Below are 18,384 nucleotides of genomic sequence, written 5' to 3'. Positions count from 1 at the left end.
GGCGGAATCGCTTTCCAGTTACGCGTATATATTTACAACGTCTTATATTTGGGCAATAACGCCGTATCAAGAAACGAATGTAAATTATTTATGCTTTGGTGGGGGAACAACACAATATATTATTGTTGTTTTATTTCATGCAACTGTGACCTGTCGTAAAAAAGACATAAATGATATGGGGGTAAAATTAATTATCATGAACACATATATATACGTGTGTTTATATTTTTGAGTCGTTTATTATTTACATCGACAAATGTGACTCAACAATAAAAAAACGTGTAAAACAATGAAAATAAAGCTTGTGGCATTTTTAAATCGGGATATAACTTCTTTAGGAGAATATATGCCGAAAACGGTTGGAAAACAAGATATTTATCCAGATAGATATAAATTACTACTTTTACTTTCATCGTTTACTGTTAACGATAAAATACCATGAACACAGAAGTCTTTAGTTGTTGAGTAGCATTCCACCCAGAGATTGGAAATTCCAGTGCTGAATAATCGCCACAGTACAAGTTCGTATCAGAGGGCCCGTCGTGGTAGCTTGTCCCCCCAACGCAGGCGTGTTCCGTATTGTAATTATTCGTCCGGTATTTAACACCAAGGCATAAGGCAAATGCGCTTTGTTCATAATTGATAGTTCGAAACTGAAATAATAAATTCATTTTAACCAACTTCGCTATATGCGATTAATTCAACATCATATACTGACCTGAATGTAACCTGGTTCTACTTCTCCTTGTGTTGATGTGCCAAATTCCGTTACAAGTGTTTTTTTTGCTTCCTTTATCGAAGACAACGCTCGAGGATGGTCCGTTGTCACCTTTTGGGTATTTGTTATCTTTTAAAGGAAACTTTTGAAATAAAGTTTGCAAGTTCCCGCCTTGTTTAGAAAGGAAACCGTTGTTTGTACGATAGCGAAAATAGGACGATGATTTGTAGCGTTGTAACAATGTGTTGTTCGGTACATGCCATATCATTACATCACTGCCATTAAGCTGAAAGTAAGCGGCGTTCTTGTAGTCGTCACTAGCTGCATGTGTTACGTCACCAAATGTGTTGTTGTTTTCCCAGTTACCATCCCCATGCGGGTGCTCGGCAGAATTTCCGTGTTCGCTTGACCATCTATCGCCTGTTGTACATTTGCCATTGATGTCGTTTTCGTGGATACTTGCAACCAATGTCCAACCGCCGCCATTTGTTGTCATGTCACAGTATACAGGATACCCCAGTCCGTCAGAATCAGTGATCATGTAAACTTTATCCTTGTGCTCGATCCCGCGAAGGTCATTGCAACTGCCTGTACGTATAAGTTATTTTTTGCACAACCAATCTTATATAGTGGTAAACAAAGAAAATTAAAAAAAACTGTGTCTTCACGATTCCCATAGACCATTGTTAATTGTTTAAAATATCCTAAAGGTGCCCGACTTTCCCAATCACCATACTATAAGTAGATATAAGTGTAAGTAAATTTTGCATAGCCAATTACTTATAATCACGCTATGTTGTTTTATACCCGGATGATTCATGTAAATTGTCCATTCGAAGCGAATTAATGTTCCATCCCACCCCGAATTTTGGTCAAGTCTTGTCACTTCGACCACAAGACGATCCTGTTTTATTTCTAGTATCGTAGTGTTGAATTCGAGGTACTGCTGGCTGTCCCATTTGTTTGTAGCCGTTGCAATCGCATGATACGGTATCGAATTTAAACACAAATTGTAGCCAACTTCAACTCTTGCTTTGTTTGTTGTTGATGCAACCATTCCTTCAAACCCTCCATTGTGCAAACCTGTAACTAAGCAGGCATTCCATATTTATTGGACAAGTGGTTAAGAAAACCGCACAATCTTTAAAAATTAGGTCATTTAACCAAACATTGTCAAAAGCTAAATGTGTCTTCATAGTCTAATATATTTGCAAATTAATACGGGTGTGTATGTGTCCGGATAATACAACATTACGCTCTATAAACATTCTCTATACTTACTTTCGGAGGAGACAATAATGATGCAGGCGAAGAACACAACTGCTGTGCATAACATTCTTCTGGTTGCCTAGTGTGGTTGCTGCTTCTAATTTGCTAAACGGTATATGAAAACGCACTCTGCAGCTATATATTAGTTTGCGGAAGTATTCCTCAGAACCGTTAATGAAAGCACCAGTTGAACTGGTATAAAAAAGGATACAGGGTCAGCGCTGGTTACGTTTTCTAGAAAATTGTCTTCGCATACGTATGTAACCCATTACACAACCCACTATCCTAAAAAGATACAAATCAATATACGGACTCGGATCGGGAATACGTACATGTGTGCACTGGATTTCCTCGGGTCATTTGCAAACCCAGATTGGTGGTCGGGTACTTTGAATGCTTGTTGGCAAGTTGCATGTCCAAAAATTACAAGCGCATTGTTGGTAATTTTGAACAGGTATTATTTTTACAACTTCATGTGATATTTGTTTCTTATTTTATGAAATCCTTATATTGTAGTTAAAGATTTCTATGAACAAAATGGCATTAAAGTAAATCAAGCTGTTACAAATAGTTTTTTTTTCTAAAAAATATTAAATCTTTCTGCATTGTTTATTGTCTTATTATAAAAAAACAATGCCTCACCTCTACCTAAAAGCACGTGTAATCAAAGCCAAGCTTATATAGATATGTCATTAGTTACCAAGATTAAAATTAAAGCAGCTTTTCGTCTGCATTTTTCTGTGAGTTCATGTGACAAAATGCGATATTGTTTGTGCTATAGTCATAATACTACGATGTGCTGTAGGGGACAGTTAACTACTGCGTTATAATTTTGAGTATTTGTTTGCTGTAAGTACCGTAATAAGATATAATTATGTCAAAAAACGTTTGGGACGCTGCTGCTGCAGAAGTCCAGTTAATGCAAAGTGGTGGAGGCAATTCTTTGGAAAAGTTTATTCTGTTTGTCGGAGGAAAATCTTCGGTAAGTCGCAACCAAGCAAACGGGTTTGAAAGTATGGTATAAAATACCTCAGATACATTACCAAAAGGGTAGGCTAATCCTTTTCATGTACATTTTTTTTACTTTACAATAAAATTTAACTTATCAGGTTGAATAAAATTTATATTAATAACAGTCTGTTCTATATTAAATACCTTAATAGTAAATTTCACAGGGGAAAACAACAGCAATTTTGAAATTTCTTTCAAGAGATGAAGCTCCCAGACCGACCACTGCTCTTGAGTATACCTTTGCAAGGAGGGCAAATAACTTGGTTTGTTAAAGATTTTCTTCTGTTTTATATAAATACTAAGAAGACTAGAATTTTGTTTAAAATTTTTTTTACCAATGTTTATTAATTTTTAAGCTAAATCACCAAAAAATGTTAGATTTATTGTTCAGTTAGGTCATATAACCAGATAGGGGGTAAAAAAATGTTGTGATACGACTGAATGAATGAATGAATAAAATTTATTTCGTCTTTTCGGTCACGATAGCGAAGAACAAGAGAGTTGACAAAAGCGAAAAGACGGGTAGTAACGGTAAAACAACAGTTGTTAAAACACGCTTATTGATAAAAAAGAAAGAAATATTGTTTTGGATAAAAGGCATGACCGTTACACCCTACAGACAATACAATGTGAAAATTAAATAAATAACATTTAATTAAACATATTAAAGTTCTAATTTGAAGAAAAGTGTGCGTAAGGACACAACCCGTACAATGGGGGGAGTCGGCCTTAAAGAAGATTGATCCAAAGATTGGAGCATGATGAAAAAACAAAACCCCCAAAAAGAAATTCCACCAAAGTTTACAATAAACAGTTTCGAGTGCACACTTATGTAGGATTTAGAATTAAGTGCATTACATTAATACACATCACAGTATAAATAAACATTGGAATAGGAAATAAAACAAAAAAAACAATCATAATAACTGATACTGATACCACATTTTAAAGTACTTCATAAAAAAGTGCAAACACGGCTACAGTTAAAAACAGATGTGAAGTTATTAACTAAAGTTGAATTTCAGTGTTTGGTCTGCAATTTTCTGTGAATTTAAGTGTCAATTGCCAGCTAACGATCTATCCACTTGGCCACACTTGTTGTTTCTGAGCATCAAACTTTTTCTCTGAACATGCTGCTAGTTCGGGTTAAAATTAAACTATTTTGTTACTTCCCAGCAAGATAAAATGACCGGTCACATATGGGAACTTGGTGGTGGTGTTAACTTGATTAAACTAATGGATGTTTCTTTGACTGTTGATACAATCCACTCCATGACTGTGATACTGGTAAGTTCTGTTGAATTTGCATATGCTATGTCACAGTGTATCACTGTATGTGTAGTCTATTTCTTTGCCACTAATATATTACACTTGGAAAAACCTTTGGCATGTTACCCTAGTTTAAAGAGTAGTGTAAGATAATGTATTTTTTAGTACACCACTACCTGGTGAGTTCTGATAGATTCATTATATTGAGCTAAAAAACAGGTGATACCATTTAGGCGCAATTTATATTTCTTTTAATGGACAATTTGTTAGGCTTTTTTTATTTTGACAAAATTTTAAACACTTAATCCTCATGTATTACACTTTTCTCTCACATGCATTCCTAATTTATAAAATTGGATAAAGAACCTGTCAATGCCTGTATTTCCGCAAAATATTAAACCAGCTCTGTGGCTTAGCGTTCTGTAGTTGAATGTAATGTATTGAAGTTTTCAAATTCAGCATCATTTAATATTCATGAAAAAATTATAATGACCATTCATTTACCTAATTTTTGCTAAAATTAAAACTGTTTACGTGTTCAGGAAAAAGTAAATAAAGATTTTGAAAATAAGTGAAGGATAAAATAGTGAGAATGCCACAGTTATATCAAATTACCAACTCATTAGACTAGCCTACACAGTAAAGTAATAGATACTGATCACTAATAACGCAACTATAACCAGTGTGGATATACCACTGGTGGTACTCAGCCAGTTTTTGAGCGGTAGTTTTGAAGATATCCCCACCATTTGATGGCAGGATTCATTCATCAGTTTGTCATCTTTTATACATCTAAGTAACCAGTGGGCAAGATCTTGTGTAGATACAACATACTCTGGTGCATTTTTGTTTAGTGTTGTCTGAAAAATTCACATAAATTTATTTGTTTTTTCTTCTAAAAATAAAGAGTAAAACATACTTGTAAAGACGTATTTGACCATTTCGGGCAGCGTGTTGAATTGTAAATTTACACTAACTAATTTAACCTTTGTGATTTAAAACTGTTTAGAATAATAATACTTCAGATTTAAATATAATGACATGAGTAGAAACTAACAACACAAAAAATAACAAGAACAACTGTTTGACAAAAACATTTTATACTGCCACTAAAGTGCTCAATAACGTTTTTTTTACGCCAGTTGTTTTACCAAATAGGTAATAAAAGTTGTTTACGATGTAAAAATTGTGGAATGTTTACCGTGTATTCATTTGTAAATGGTTGATCTGATATTTCTGGAGGTGCTACAATCACCCAATCTAAGTCCTTAGCTTTCTTTAATATATTTATCATTCTTGCATGATCGTTAACAATTCCTTTCATAAAGAATGGTGTGAAGTATCCATTGGGCAGTAAAAAGGCTGTAAAAAATAATTCAATAATATTTTGGCATTGTGGTAATGGCATTTAAATTAAAAGCTACCAAGATTTTTCTATTATTACACCTGTTTAACATTAATGTACCAGTATGCATTTCACCTGTTCTGTTTTTAATCTGCTAATTTATAAGAAGAGTCTATAGAACAAAAATATATAGCCTATTTTTAAAAAATGTAAAATTCAATATAATATATATATATATTTATTATTTAGACAACATCATGCTTGTTTTTTATATATGTAAGTAATATATATACATATACATGCAATGCATGTATAATTTAATATAATTCAATATACTTTGCTCCCGTTATAACAATATTGTTAACATGTCAGCAAAAGTCATTAGATTCAAAAAGTTTATGGTTACATTTTAACCTCTAAATGCTGTTAGCACTAGGTCTATTTCAAGTCATGAATTATATTTACGATGAATAAGCTGCTTATAATTTGTCACAGACGTAAATGACCTCTGTTACCCGCATGTATATAATCTACATAGCCTTAAGCTATTCTGTAAGATTCAATGATAAATCACTGTTTCATGAACTTTTGAACTAAATGAAACTCTTTTATGACAGTGTTTTGTGTTTGCATTTTTGTTTCACTAGATCAGGATAAAATGATCATCAATTAAAATTATCAAAATATAGGAATTAACAGCAAAACAACAATTGTGAAAACACTGTAAATAAAAAATTACCAAACAAGATCTTTTAATCAACTGCCTAATAAACCCAAATTAAAAAAAACTCACAGTAAATATCTATCTAATTAATTTAAAGATACAAAAGACAGAAAATTGGTTTATTTATTTGCAAATTTTTGGGGCAAATATGTTTTTAAACTTACCCACACCAACCACCACAATCTGCTTTACATTATTCTCTCTCATTCCTTCTATGATGTTTCCAATTCCACGAGATATCACTGTTGTTGGCACTGCAATGTTAAAGGTTTAAAAAAAACTTTCCCTTTCTGTCTGCTGTATATTTTGCAACAAAAACAGAGGCTTTCTTTGAACAAAACTAAAATATTAAATTGCTTATTTGTAAAAAATAAACATTGGTAAAAACCAAAAAATAAAATTATAGTTACTTACTTAAGCTGAATCCATTTCCAAGACAAGAAATGACAGCATCCTTTCCCTTGATTGCATCAGACACCTCCTCCTTCTTTAAAACATCACCTTGAACAACTAAAATCTTGCTTCTTACATGGCCAGGTATTTTTGTTGGCGTTCTTACAAATGCAGTGACCTGTATATCTGTAATGCAAAAACATATATCGTCCTGACCTATTCAAAAGTGTGCACATTTTAACAGGAAACCATTAAATGCATTTTGCAATGAACTTGCTTACCTAATTCATCAGCCGCTTGCTCTAAAACTGCGAGACCGCTTCTGCCTGTCCCTCCAAACACAATCAGATTCTTCATTTCGTAAAACACACCGTGCACCAGCTTTCACAGAACGTTTGCTTTCAAGCCAAACCACGGTTTGTTGACTTTGTGTTGAGGTTGTCTTTTTCACCTCTCTGCCTATTCTCTCTCACTCTCTCTTATAAAAAATGAGCAACCAAGTGGAAAAGAATGTGGGACAAACCACTCTTATTCACCATTGGACAAAAACAAGTGTGACGTACATAAGCTTTTCTACAGAATAAGGCCACCATCTACACAGTTGTTTATGTGAAGCTATTTACATGACCTTACATTCCATTTACTGTAAGTAAGGCTTGAGGGCATGAGTGGCTTTATTTACATGATAAATCTTTATTACATGGTAGCTAAAACAAGACACCACAGTACTTAATATACTGACGTACCTACACAACATTTTCAAGCAATAAAACAGTAAAGATGCTTTTTTTTATAGTAGTCCTTCATAAATCTCTTAAAATGAGCTTACTTTAATATACAACATTTATTTCCTAGGTGTTAGACTTGTCCAACCCGAGTGAGCTTTGGTACACAGCAGAGAATCTTCTGAAAGCGGCTCGAGCTCGAATCGATGCAACTCTGAGCCAAATGAGCAAACAGAAAGCTGGTTTGCAGCAAAAGTTTTTAAAAGAAGCGTGGGAAAGACTTGGTGGGAAAGACAGGCCGGTAATGTTATCTTCATTTTGTTCCCTATGGAAATCATTCTGAATTTCTCATATTTTCTACATAAGTTGAACAAAATGATTAACTTTTGCCAGTTTAGTAATGTTATCATAAATAAGTGTAGAAATAAAAAATTACCTTAATTTTTGGTCAAGAAAAAAACAAAAAGCATATTATTATATATACCACCAATTTGAATTTATTGATCAATTGAAATTTTAAACAGTATAAATAAATTCGAGATATTTCCTCAAAATATCATTTCCAGGATGCCCACGTTATCAATCCCTTCCTTGTCCCCTTGGTTATCATCGGAAGCAAATTTGATAAATTTCAAGAAATGGAACCTGAACAGAAAAAGGTCGGTTGGAAAAATATTCTACATTATTATAAAGGTGGTCAGGTGGTGTATTAGAGTTGTAAGAATATATTGAGTTAAATTTAGACAAATAAAAAAATGCCCATTTTAATTATAAAAGTGACTTTATAGGAATAACTTGTTTTTTCTTTTTATAAAGACTTTTTTTTGCATTTGTAGCAAAAAGTTTTTTTCCAAGCTAGCTAATTCCATGTTTCATGAACAATTCAATTTTAAAATTTATATTAACTTTAATACTTTACAGTTCGTTTCCCCTGATTTAGTAGTTTAAACATAACAAACACAGTTCAAATTGTGCGAAGCTTTTAGCAGTCCCCGTGTTGAAGCAATAAACACACTTATGCCAATTTTATCGCCATGAAATCTTAAGTGGTAGTTCATTTATTATTATTGGCCTTTCGAGGAATTTAAATTAGCCGGTTCACTTGAGTTCTTCAAGTTCTAAGCTAATTCGAATTTCAATGTGATTTTAACCTTTATTTTCTTTATTGTGTTTACATAGAGTACCGGTTCTAATCCCTGATTCAGCTTGACAATAAAGTTAAACATTGAATAAAACCACATTGACAAGTCACTTGTATCGCACTGTATACCATCAAACAATAAACAGTTAATATTTAATATCTAATGAAGTTACTGGTATTACATTACCACGTGGAGTTTCTCTAATACAGATTCCATGTACAAATAAATTAACTGTTATTGTTTACATTAAAATAAAGTACATGGCATTATGTGGGTATAGTCATCTACAAGCAGAGTAAAATCTATAGTAGGAGGAAAACTAGTATGCTAAAACGAATTATGCTAGGCACTTTAAACATTATGTCTTTGATTATGGTATTTATGTGTAAAATTTTACATTTTTAAGCATTGAAACACCATAATTTCTCATTTAAAAAAAAACATTTAAATTTGAATACCCTTTATATTCTGTTTTATTTGAAATGTTTTCATTCCCAGGTGATCACCCAATGCATCAGGTACCTTGCTTTATCCAATGGTGCATCAGCCATCTTCATGAGCTCAAAAATTGAAGCCACAGTAAAAGGACTTCGCCACATAATGAATGTAGCAGCATTTGGAGGGCCACTAAAGTATGTACCTTTATACTGAATAAATTCATTCATGACACGTTTTTTTGTGGTTTACTTCATCGAATGTTTTTGTAGTTTAGTATATATACATAATGTATTTTTATATTTAATATTAATGGTGTTTTAACAAAATATTTTGAAAATATGATTTTGCTAATATAATTACAAATTACCATCATGGTTGTCAAAATATAGAAATCTTATTTAATAATGTGAAAAATGCTATGCCCAAATTTATCTTTATACTTTATTTTGCCTAATTTGTGTGAAATTTAGTAAAAAAATTACACTTGTGGCTGCTTTTATATTCCATATTTCATGCCGTAAATCTAATTATTTTTTTTTTGCAGCAAGACACCAGTGATTGACAATAAGCGACCCCTCTATGTACCAGCAGGTATTGATAGCTTGGATGGCATTGGGTCGCCTCCATTAAAGAGCTCGGATATTGGCCGTGTGTCTTCCAGGTAATTATATGGGTGAATGGAACTTATTCATCCTCACGTGGCGAGGCAATGACCGTCTTTATAACTCGGGTGTTTTGTTTGATACACCTCGTGCCTGCTTAGGAGTTACCACCATGTAACTTTGTGGGTGATTATTTTTGGTGGGATTTTTTTGGTTTTATGTAGGCTGACAACTTTGACAACCCATTAGTGACCACTGGGTCTAAACAATTTTTGTTTAGTGTCTTTCCCAAGGATAACCCACAATTGTAGCAGGGTCAATATGAAATTCTATTTCTTACAACAACCCTAGTTGTGTCTTATATTGTGTACATTAAGTGTTACAGTTAAACTACGCCTTATGTTGCAAAATTCGTGTGTGTGATACATTTTTTATAAACGCAAAAATTTCTTAAAATAGCTTTTGTGTGAGACACTTATTCACACATATTTTCATTAACATTAACCAAACTGATACTCTACCAGGAATCCGACTGAAGTGTGGAAATCCGCATTTTGTGGCCATTTCCCTCAGGAAAATACAGGCTCAAAACTACAAGCTTCGTTACAAGATGACCCGGCAAAAGACAAGCAGTTTAAGGAACCAAGAATTGATGAACTTCGAGCTCAAAAAGACAGAGAGTTGGAGGCATTCAAGAAACAAGAGGGGCAGAAATGGACAACAAGAATTAGCTAAAGACTATTTACTTGAAATTCTTTATAAAACGTAGTACATAAAATTGCAATTGTTGTGCTTAGTTGAAGAGCATTTTAGCCTATATGCTGCAAAATTTTATGTTAGTAGTTTTTACCGAAAACATTTTATTGGATCTGTGCTATGATGGTATTATTAACGGTCAAAATATCAAAGAGATTCAATATATTAATTGTATTTGGCATTTTGTTTTCGATGTTTATTGATTTACCAACAGTGGTTTTTACTTTATTAATCTGACCACACATTTCTTATGTTTGTGCTTACTAGGTAATTTTAATTTCATCCTTTATTGGGAAACTTGTTCTCTGATACTTTATACAAATTGTTGTTGAATGAAAATCCTCTATCTTCATATATTTCTCCAGCGCACTGTGTTTTGAACTAAAGAAAATATATTTCATTACTGAACCAATATTTTTATGTTTAGATGTCAAAAACTGTTAGGTTGTTATAGTAGCTAGGTCGAAAGGAAAAATTATGCAACTAAAGTATTTAACGAAAAAAGATGCCAAAAATGTTGCTGTGTGGTCAAGAATTGGTGTCTTTCTAATACAGGTAACTTAGTACTTAAATATATAATAAAGCAATGGGGTAAGATGAATACCACACATAATGTTATGTATCTCCTTTGATTACTAATGCTCTTGAAGAGCTGGGAAGATACAGTTATATATTACTGTAAATATTCTTTGTTTACTACTAAATTATTTTAAACTACTTGAGTGTAAGTTTGTAAAGTAAATGCAGGTTTAGGCCAACCTAATTATATTTGTTTCTATTAAAAATTTAAACTGGGTTTGTTTCTATTAAAAATTTAAATAAAAGGTTCAATAATACATCTTGCTCAGACCCTCACTGATAAATAATTAATATTACTATATTCCAGCTCTTAGCTAATGTTGTTCCTGACTACCAAGGAGATGCTTTCCAACCTGTTGTCAGTCCCGCTGTTGGTTGGATTGATGTTGTGATTCGTGCTGCACTTGATGGCTTTCATAAATGGGATGCACAGTATTTTACATACATAGCAGAGCATGGGTAATGAACTGTTTCTGTACTGTATTTGAATTAATGGAACTTATTCACCCTTGCGTGGCAAGGATTTTTTTGTTTGCATTTATGATTAACAACTTGGACATCCAATTAGTGACCACTGGGTTGGAGCAATTGTCGTTAAGTGTCAAGAATAAGAAACTTGTGTTATACAGCTATTATTGAATTGGGAAGTAAAGTTTATCAAATAATGCTGTGGTAAATTTATACAACCTTTTTTGGTAGTTAAACTGTTATCCAATTGGTAGGGTATGCCTGTCTGGTATTTGCCTACATTAATTTCTGAACGGTACCAAGTTATAATTGCTGGTGTAATGGACAAACTCTTTCCAAATCCTAGGTTCCATGATTTAATTTGCTGTAGCACTTTACCCATGTAGAATAAAATATATGGTTTTAATTTACTATAATATATTCTGTGTAGGTATGTGGAAGAAAGCACATTTGCCTTTTTTCCTATGCTACCAATGTCATGCCATGGAATCGGTGCAGTTCTTACATCTGTGACAAACATTTTCTCATTCCATACCTGCTGTCTATTAGCTGCTTTCTGTCTGAATACGTTTTTATTTATTGGTGGGTAACAGGTTTCATTATTTTGGGAAAATGCAATTTCAGTCTTGGATATTTTTGTCATTTTCTATTACTTAACCTTAACCCATATTTAACTCAGCTTTTCCCCAACAAATGTAAAAATGCAATCTGTTTTTACTCTAAGCCATTTTGTATAGTTATCATTTTTATGATATTTGTCTTTTATTAACTTATGCTATAATTTGTTTTTTTTTAACAGAGGCAGCTGCTGCAGTCTATGATTTAACTTTGCTTATTTATAAAGACAAGACGTTTGCTTTCTTGGCATCAATGTGTTTCTCATTCAATCCCTCATCCATATTTTTCTCCTCTTGTTACTCAGAGACAATGTTTGCATTCTTTTGTAAGTATATGAAATTAATGTAACCTAAATACCCTTACATAGTAGGGCAACCACAGATGTCAAATCATTGGTTTTCTGTTTTACACACCTCAAAACCATGAGTTTTTACATATTTATCTTTATGTGTGATTATTATTTTGGAATTTTTAGGTATGGCTGACAATTTAGACAACTCATAAAAACGGAACTTGTACATATAACTACATTTTATATACAGTTAGGTCAATTTATTATGTATTACAGCATTCAAAGGGTTGGTAGCAGCTGAAAAAAGGAAAATGTTTCAATCTTCACTCTGGTTTGTTTTTGCTTCTTGTACTCGATCCAACGGCACAGTTAACGCTGGTTTTATAGCTTATTACTCCTTGAAACATTTCTTAAATATGAAGCATACTGGATTTCATGTGATTATATATTTTTTAAAGACTTTTATGCACTGTGTTATGATTTGTATTCCTTTTTGTTTGTTCAATTACTATGGTTATGTAAAATTCTGTAATGGGAAGATGGAAGAGAATTTATTGAATAATAATTCTCCAGAAATACCTGCATGGTGTAACAAACCTATACCCTCCATATATAATCATATACAGCAACACCATTGGGGGCTTGGTCTGTTTGCTTATTATAAATGGAACAAGATACCAAACTTCATTCTTGCTCTGCCTGTCGTAATTATTACTGTTAAAGGGGTGTATGAATATCTAGAAAGACGTAAAGGAGAAATATTATATCTTGGTCTTCCATTTAGAAACTTGAAAAATCCTGTTATACAAGCAAAAAGTGCATTTTTTGCTTCCCAGAGTATTTTCTGTTATATTTGCCACTTGGTTTTTCTAGTTACTTTTTCTCTGTGTTTTATGCATGTCGAGGTAACAACTCGTATGGTAATGTCTGGCTCACCCTTGCCTTACTGGTTTGTTGCTAGCTATTTATATTCTTGTGTGGATCAAATGAATGTAACATGGGATTCTTGGGCAAAGCTTAGCAAACCCACCAAGTATTTAGTTGTTTATTTTTGTAGTTATTTTGTAACTGGTATCGTTCTACATGTTAATTTTCTACCATGGACTTGAATTAAAGCAGAATTGGCTTTATTTTTATTTTAACGAATCTTATGAATGTGAGTAACTTTCAACAATGAATATATTATATTGCACAAACAAACATGAAGTGGCACAAAATATTTTCACATGAAGCAATATATATAAACATGACATGTACGTAACACTGTAGTTTCACCAAGCATTGTATAGGAGTGTAATAAATAATAAGCAGGTCATATAAAAATAGATTGCATTTATGTTGTAAAATTGTTATGCATTATGGAACCCTATAACTTCTATCATAGAGCAAACAAAAGTCCCGTTTTCCCCAACAAGTGAGGGATTATTAAAAGTGGAACTTGGTTGGGATATTCCATTCAAAAGAGATGTGTCAATTGCGATACTTATACCACCACCCCCACCGATTTTGATGCCGTTTTTGTCCGCCATCATGAAAAGGTCATCACGCTGTGGGCTTGGGTATGGAGTGGGGGTTCTGTTCACACCCATTGCACCAACTAATGGTGGAAGAATGAGAGGTTCAGCTGTTTTAGGAAGAACAGGGGGCGGAGTTGTGTCTACATTGATAGGAGGCAGGGAACAGGATCCTGATCTACTGGGAGTTGCATCACTTAGTTGCGGGATCTTATTCGTGCTCTTAGTAATCCCAGACCATTTGTACACTGCAGGTTCTGGAAGTAACTTGAAGACAAATGACTCCCCGGTTCCGAAGTACCCCTTGGAATTTATTCTCTCTTCCCAAGCTGTAGAAAGATAAGCTCCAATTACAGCATCTGTTACTGTTTTAATAAGAAGAACTGTAGGTTCATGAAGATCACAGCATGAGAAGAAGGAAGTTAGATTGTAGCCGTGTTTATTTGTGGAAAATAACACTACTGGACTTAGAACTGTAGTTGAATCTGGCAGCCACTTGTACAGTGTTGTGAGCAAGGATTGGCTGGCTATTTCAGATTCTACTTGTTTTATGGTGGTTACATGTGTCCATTGGTTCATTGGGGAACGCGTTGTATCTTGAAGGTTTGGATTGTTTGACGTCATCAACATTTTTCTGTGCCGGCGATTTATCTCTTTACTGGGTGGCAGTTTAAAACCAAATGCTTTACGGAACAACATATTTATGCTCACTTTGGATTCAATGTTTTGGTTGAAATTAAAAACAGCGCTGACAATATCTGAAGCATTAGCCACACCCATTTTCCTGTAAAACTTAAGAACCGACAGGGATAACCTGTAAAGTGCTTTATATCCTTCTAATAGGTACATGTCAAAGAGAATTGCAGTGTATGTGAACGGTAGACCATGGAACAAGCATCGAATCCATTGGCTGTAAACGTTGTCTGGATTCGAGGTAAGACTTAACAAGCTTTTATGCGAGGCGTTAGAATACTTTTGGGTGAGTTCTTTTAACAGATGTGTGGATGCGTCTACCTCTTTTTTATTCGCATCAAGGTAATGTATGGATTTCGAATTGGAAAAAATCAATCGACAAACATGACTAAATACTTGGGCAGGGTCTTCATCGTAATGTAGAAATAAAGCAACTGCAACCGGCAAAAGAGGGCTGTAAGTGACTTGTGGAAACTGATAGTTGATACAGTTTAAGACTTTCATTAAAGTTGCTTTGCCGTTGCCATTGAGGCAAAAGTTTGGAATATCTTCAGTTTCACAGAAGCTTGGTGGTGGGAGGATGCCTGATACTCCAATCAAATGCTCATTCTCAAAGTCTGTGTACATCTGTGCGCCAAACATACTTTCATTGCACTCGACTTTGCGCACCAGGCGTTTGTAAAGAACGGACCGAATATCATGATTGGCAGGGTGAAGATTTTCTCTCAAATGTGTTTTAAGGCTTCGTTTGTTTGACGTCTCTGTTAAATTGATGAATGTTGACACCAAAGTTTGAGAGGCAGGTTGTGTGCTGTGTTTTACATGTTTTCCAACTTCTTCGAGGTCTACAAACTTAGAGAATGGTGTCACCACCTCACCAGCTCCATTCATTTGCATCACCACCTATTCTACTTAAACTTAATCTGTTGAAAAGGTAAATATATATTAAACATATATATAGGGAAAACATAATCATAATGTGAAAATGATACATAACATATTCAATATTAGCTTTAGCAGCAACTTGGATAATTAAAAAAACAACTCCACCATTTAATGTAATGTAATCAAGGAAATATGACCAAGAAGTTTGCTTTGTAATATTGAAACACCAAAATTTGGGGTAAATTTATTCTGTTGCTACACTGTGGTCCGCCAAAACAAATTCATAAAAATTGTAATACATTAATTTAAAACAAAGCAGGTTGTGACAATACATTCAAGTTAGTGTGTTCTCTATGATATTTTAAAATGACAATTGTTTTACACCTAAGCCTGCTCTACATATCATGTTCATTTTACATATTAAAATAGTTCAGTGATTTTATGCAGCAGTTTTTCACAATAAATACAACAACAATATGTCAAACTAATATATTATAATGTCTGTCATCTTCAGCAATCAGGTTGAGTTTGTGCCACTTATCCACCATGTGGTCTGGATAATGTGTTATAAAGTCCTCCTGGTCAACATTAGAAGGTCTGACAACTCTCACAGTTAGTTCAAGCGCTTGCCCAAGCAGGAACATTTCAACTTGCTCAAGGCCACCAGAATTCCCAGCATTGTTTAAATGGTTAAGCATGAGACTTTGTGGCTCACTACTTGTATCTCTCGCAAAAAGAAGCCAAACAAAAACTGGGACCTCCTCCCCTTTACAATTGAGCGCATAAAGTCTCATTGCACATTCCAGCATTACCAATTTCACTGCTTCAAAAAGTCTAATTTCAGCATTGGAACCAGAGTTAAATAGAGCCAAAAAGTGGGCTTCTCTGTCCTCTTTGCTAGACATAGCTTCAGAAAGACTTAATTGCTCCTCAAAGAAGGTCAGACAAGCGTGCATTACATTAAATCTGTTATTCTGGTCAGAAGGAAGTCTGTTTGCGAAACTCCAATCTTTTAACCACTCGCAATTATATTGCTCTTGTAATCTTTCAGGCAATGTGTTTAAAAAAGTAGCTCTGTCAGGGCAGGTTGTAATGACTGGCAACCGTTGAGTTAAAATTTGAAAGACAGCAGCTCTGAGTGCACAGTAGTTATCTCCCCTTACTTGTCTCATGTAGCTACAACCCACAGAACTTATAATTTTTGAGTAACCCTTTCTCACACACTCAGCTGTGAAAGTTGTCCCTTTCCATTCTGACTTTGCATAATCAACAATAAGCAGTTTATCAGACAAGCTTACTCTCATCATAGAATCCCCATCTGTTTGTGAAGACTCCGACTCAGAATAAGAAGGCGGCTCACCAAGTGAACCACTACGGGTAACAGGCCTCGCAAAACTGTCAGTAATCACAGTTGTCGCTCCCACAGTCTCACCATCACCAGTTTCCTCATCTCCATTTACTTCACCCGTCTCTTCATTGTTAGCTTCAACTGCGCATTCAACTTGTTCTAATTGATTTCCGACTACCACAGCCTCTGATGCGCTCTCCTCATTTTGATCTTGCGTTTCTGAATCTGAAGATTTTTCCACCTCCTCATCTGCATCAATGGATGCTTGGTACTCAAACTTCGGAAGATCAACTTCATCCTCTTCCAATAATAAATCCAAATCAACACCTTCTTCAACATCAATTTGATCCGTATCCACTAAAACATCTGTATTTTCTTCTTCCATACTTGATTTACCATCATTAGGCTCAAAAGTAGGATTCAAATTTTCAGATTCTGCTGCTATATTTTCAACGGTATTTTCCATTGAAGCTACCTGAACATTTTCTTCATTTTCTGGCTGCTCATTTGATGTAGATTCTATTGTTTTCTCTTCTGTGAGTACTTTAGATTCATCTGCAACGGTAGACTCTAAATTCCCATCACAACTTTCTTTATCCACATTCATACTTGCCATATTTTCATTAGACGCATTTTCATTTTTAGTTTCAGTAGAATTTTCAGATATCAACAATTCATTTACATTTTCACTTGGTGTTAGTTTTGCATCTTCCACCTCATTAATTCCATCAATAGGATCAGCTACTGTCGGGATATTATCGTTAATCACCTCTAAATTTGTTTGTTGTGAAACGTCCTCACCTTGATTTCCGGTGGAGTCATATACCGAAGTGTTTTCTTCTAGATCTTCACATGGTCGAGTACTTACATAATCCACAGGTAAGTTGCACTCAATCACTTTGTATTTTCTTCCCAATAACGTTATAAATGTTTGCGTGTTAGCCATTAACGCTGTTTCATTATAGACTATGGTTTCATCTTATTAAATGTCAGAAATGGGAGTCCCCTATGTATTATTTATTGGGCACGTAAGTGGGCGTATGGATCCTTTTTTGTTGCACAATTGTTCTTTTGGGCAACCAGCTCATACATTCCCTGTAATTTATTCTGGTTCTGACGATGCGTAATTTTTGTCGTATTTTCGGTGGAATAAAGAAGTTTTATTTACAAATTTTCTTTTTTTCAGCAGTTACAACCACAAAATTATACGTATTTGCAACTTTAAACCGACGTTACAAAAACACCACTGTATAGCAGAGTCCGTATATAAACATGAGTTATTTCATGTCGCCCATAGAAATCACATAGCACACAGCAAATGGGGCTAAATTGATCATAGACATAATATAAATATGAACGTATATAGCTAAGTTTAATATATTTTATGTTTTTAATACAAATACAGGATGCAGATTGAAGAAAATCAAATTTTCAAGTAGATGTGTAGATTTATTAAAGCCCAAAAGTGACTTGAAGTTTTTGAGTTTTATAAATAAACTGCGACTTAGCAGAAAAATCTGTTTAAAAATTCCCGTTGCTAGGGTAAACAATCGGCGAAATTAGCCCCATTTGGTTGNCCTGTAAGATTTCTATGG

At 34.1% G+C, this 18,384-nt stretch overlaps 7 protein-coding genes across 10 annotated transcripts in view; 3 read left to right on the top strand and 4 right to left on the bottom strand.

Moving 5' to 3' along the window:
• Positions 1 to 31: 31 nt before the first annotated feature.
• LOC100181967 (intelectin-1a) lies at positions 32 to 2,484 on the bottom strand. Its single transcript, XM_018811883.2, is given in 5 exon segments — positions 32 to 653; positions 719 to 772; positions 774 to 1,306; positions 1,526 to 1,807; positions 2,000 to 2,484. Coding segments are annotated over 5 exon segments (1,155 nt in total). The 5' UTR covers positions 2,055 to 2,484; the 3' UTR covers positions 32 to 422.
• A 259-nt stretch (positions 2,485 to 2,743) lies between these two features.
• LOC100187521 (cytoplasmic dynein 2 light intermediate chain 1-like) lies at positions 2,744 to 10,804 on the top strand. Of its 2 annotated transcripts, XM_002128852.4 has the most exons (8): positions 2,744 to 2,969; positions 3,163 to 3,261; positions 4,175 to 4,285; positions 7,585 to 7,755; positions 8,021 to 8,113; positions 9,095 to 9,228; positions 9,579 to 9,695; positions 10,161 to 10,804. In XM_002128852.4, exons 1-8 carry the CDS (start codon positions 2,862 to 2,864, stop codon positions 10,369 to 10,371), a joined length of 1,044 nt encoding a protein of 347 aa, XP_002128888.1. In that variant the 5' UTR covers positions 2,744 to 2,861; the 3' UTR covers positions 10,372 to 10,804. The 2 variants fall into 2 exon arrangements, with proteins under 2 accessions (XP_002128888.1, XP_026690374.1); XM_026834573.1 differs by lacking the exon at positions 4,175 to 4,285.
• Positions 4,678 to 7,317, bottom strand: LOC100185152 (flavin reductase (NADPH)-like). Its single transcript, XM_002128755.5, has 5 exons — positions 7,011 to 7,317; positions 6,751 to 6,915; positions 6,501 to 6,590; positions 5,469 to 5,629; positions 4,678 to 5,127 (listed from the first exon to the last, which is right to left on the bottom strand). Exons 1-5 carry the CDS (start codon positions 7,084 to 7,086, stop codon positions 4,900 to 4,902), a joined length of 720 nt encoding a protein of 239 aa, XP_002128791.1. The 5' UTR covers positions 7,087 to 7,317; the 3' UTR covers positions 4,678 to 4,899.
• A 16-nt stretch (positions 10,805 to 10,820) lies between the features above and the next one.
• On the top strand, positions 10,821 to 13,549 carry LOC100184333 (GPI mannosyltransferase 2-like). The gene is made up of 5 exons (XM_002122949.5): positions 10,821 to 10,947; positions 11,279 to 11,430; positions 11,870 to 12,021; positions 12,239 to 12,382; positions 12,626 to 13,549. Exons 1-5 carry the CDS (start codon positions 10,870 to 10,872, stop codon positions 13,456 to 13,458), a joined length of 1,359 nt encoding a protein of 452 aa, XP_002122985.2. The 5' UTR covers positions 10,821 to 10,869; the 3' UTR covers positions 13,459 to 13,549.
• On the bottom strand, positions 13,460 to 15,478 carry LOC104265738 (TBC1 domain family member 24-like). Its single transcript, XM_009860389.3, has one exon. The coding sequence runs from the start codon at positions 15,451 to 15,453 to the stop codon at positions 13,699 to 13,701; it is 1,755 nt and encodes a 584-aa protein (XP_009858691.1). The 5' UTR covers positions 15,454 to 15,478; the 3' UTR covers positions 13,460 to 13,698.
• Positions 15,479 to 15,488: 10 nt separating this feature from the next.
• LOC100177299 lies at positions 15,489 to 17,839 on the bottom strand. Of its 3 annotated transcripts, none has more exons than XM_002128581.4 (2): positions 17,591 to 17,839; positions 15,489 to 17,533 (listed from the first exon to the last, which is right to left on the bottom strand). In XM_002128581.4, exons 1-2 carry the CDS (start codon positions 17,733 to 17,735, stop codon positions 15,921 to 15,923), a joined length of 1,758 nt encoding a protein of 585 aa, XP_002128617.1. In that variant the 5' UTR covers positions 17,736 to 17,839; the 3' UTR covers positions 15,489 to 15,920. The 3 variants fall into 3 exon arrangements, with proteins under 3 accessions (XP_002128617.1, XP_009858690.1, XP_018667571.1); XM_009860388.3 differs by having other exon boundaries at positions 15,489 to 17,530; XM_018812026.2 differs by having other exon boundaries at positions 15,489 to 17,180; positions 17,214 to 17,838.
• A 302-nt stretch (positions 17,840 to 18,141) lies between these two features.
• The window catches only part of LOC100176510 (phospholipase B1, membrane-associated-like), a 3,824-nt gene continuing 3,581 nt past the window's right edge, over positions 18,142 to 18,384 (top strand). The window contains exon 1 of the mRNA XM_009860487.2: positions 18,142 to 18,147. Within this exon, the coding sequence (XP_009858789.1) occupies positions 18,142 to 18,147 (6 nt within the window). The remainder of the gene's footprint in view (positions 18,148 to 18,384) is intronic.

The sequence above is a fragment of the Ciona intestinalis genome, chromosome 5 (genome assembly GCF_000224145.3).
Source record: "Ciona intestinalis chromosome 5, KH, whole genome shotgun sequence".
In the NCBI taxonomy this organism is placed as follows: Eukaryota; Metazoa; Chordata; class Ascidiacea; order Phlebobranchia; family Cionidae; genus Ciona; species Ciona intestinalis.
This window is presented reverse-complemented; position numbering and strand designations above follow the sequence as displayed.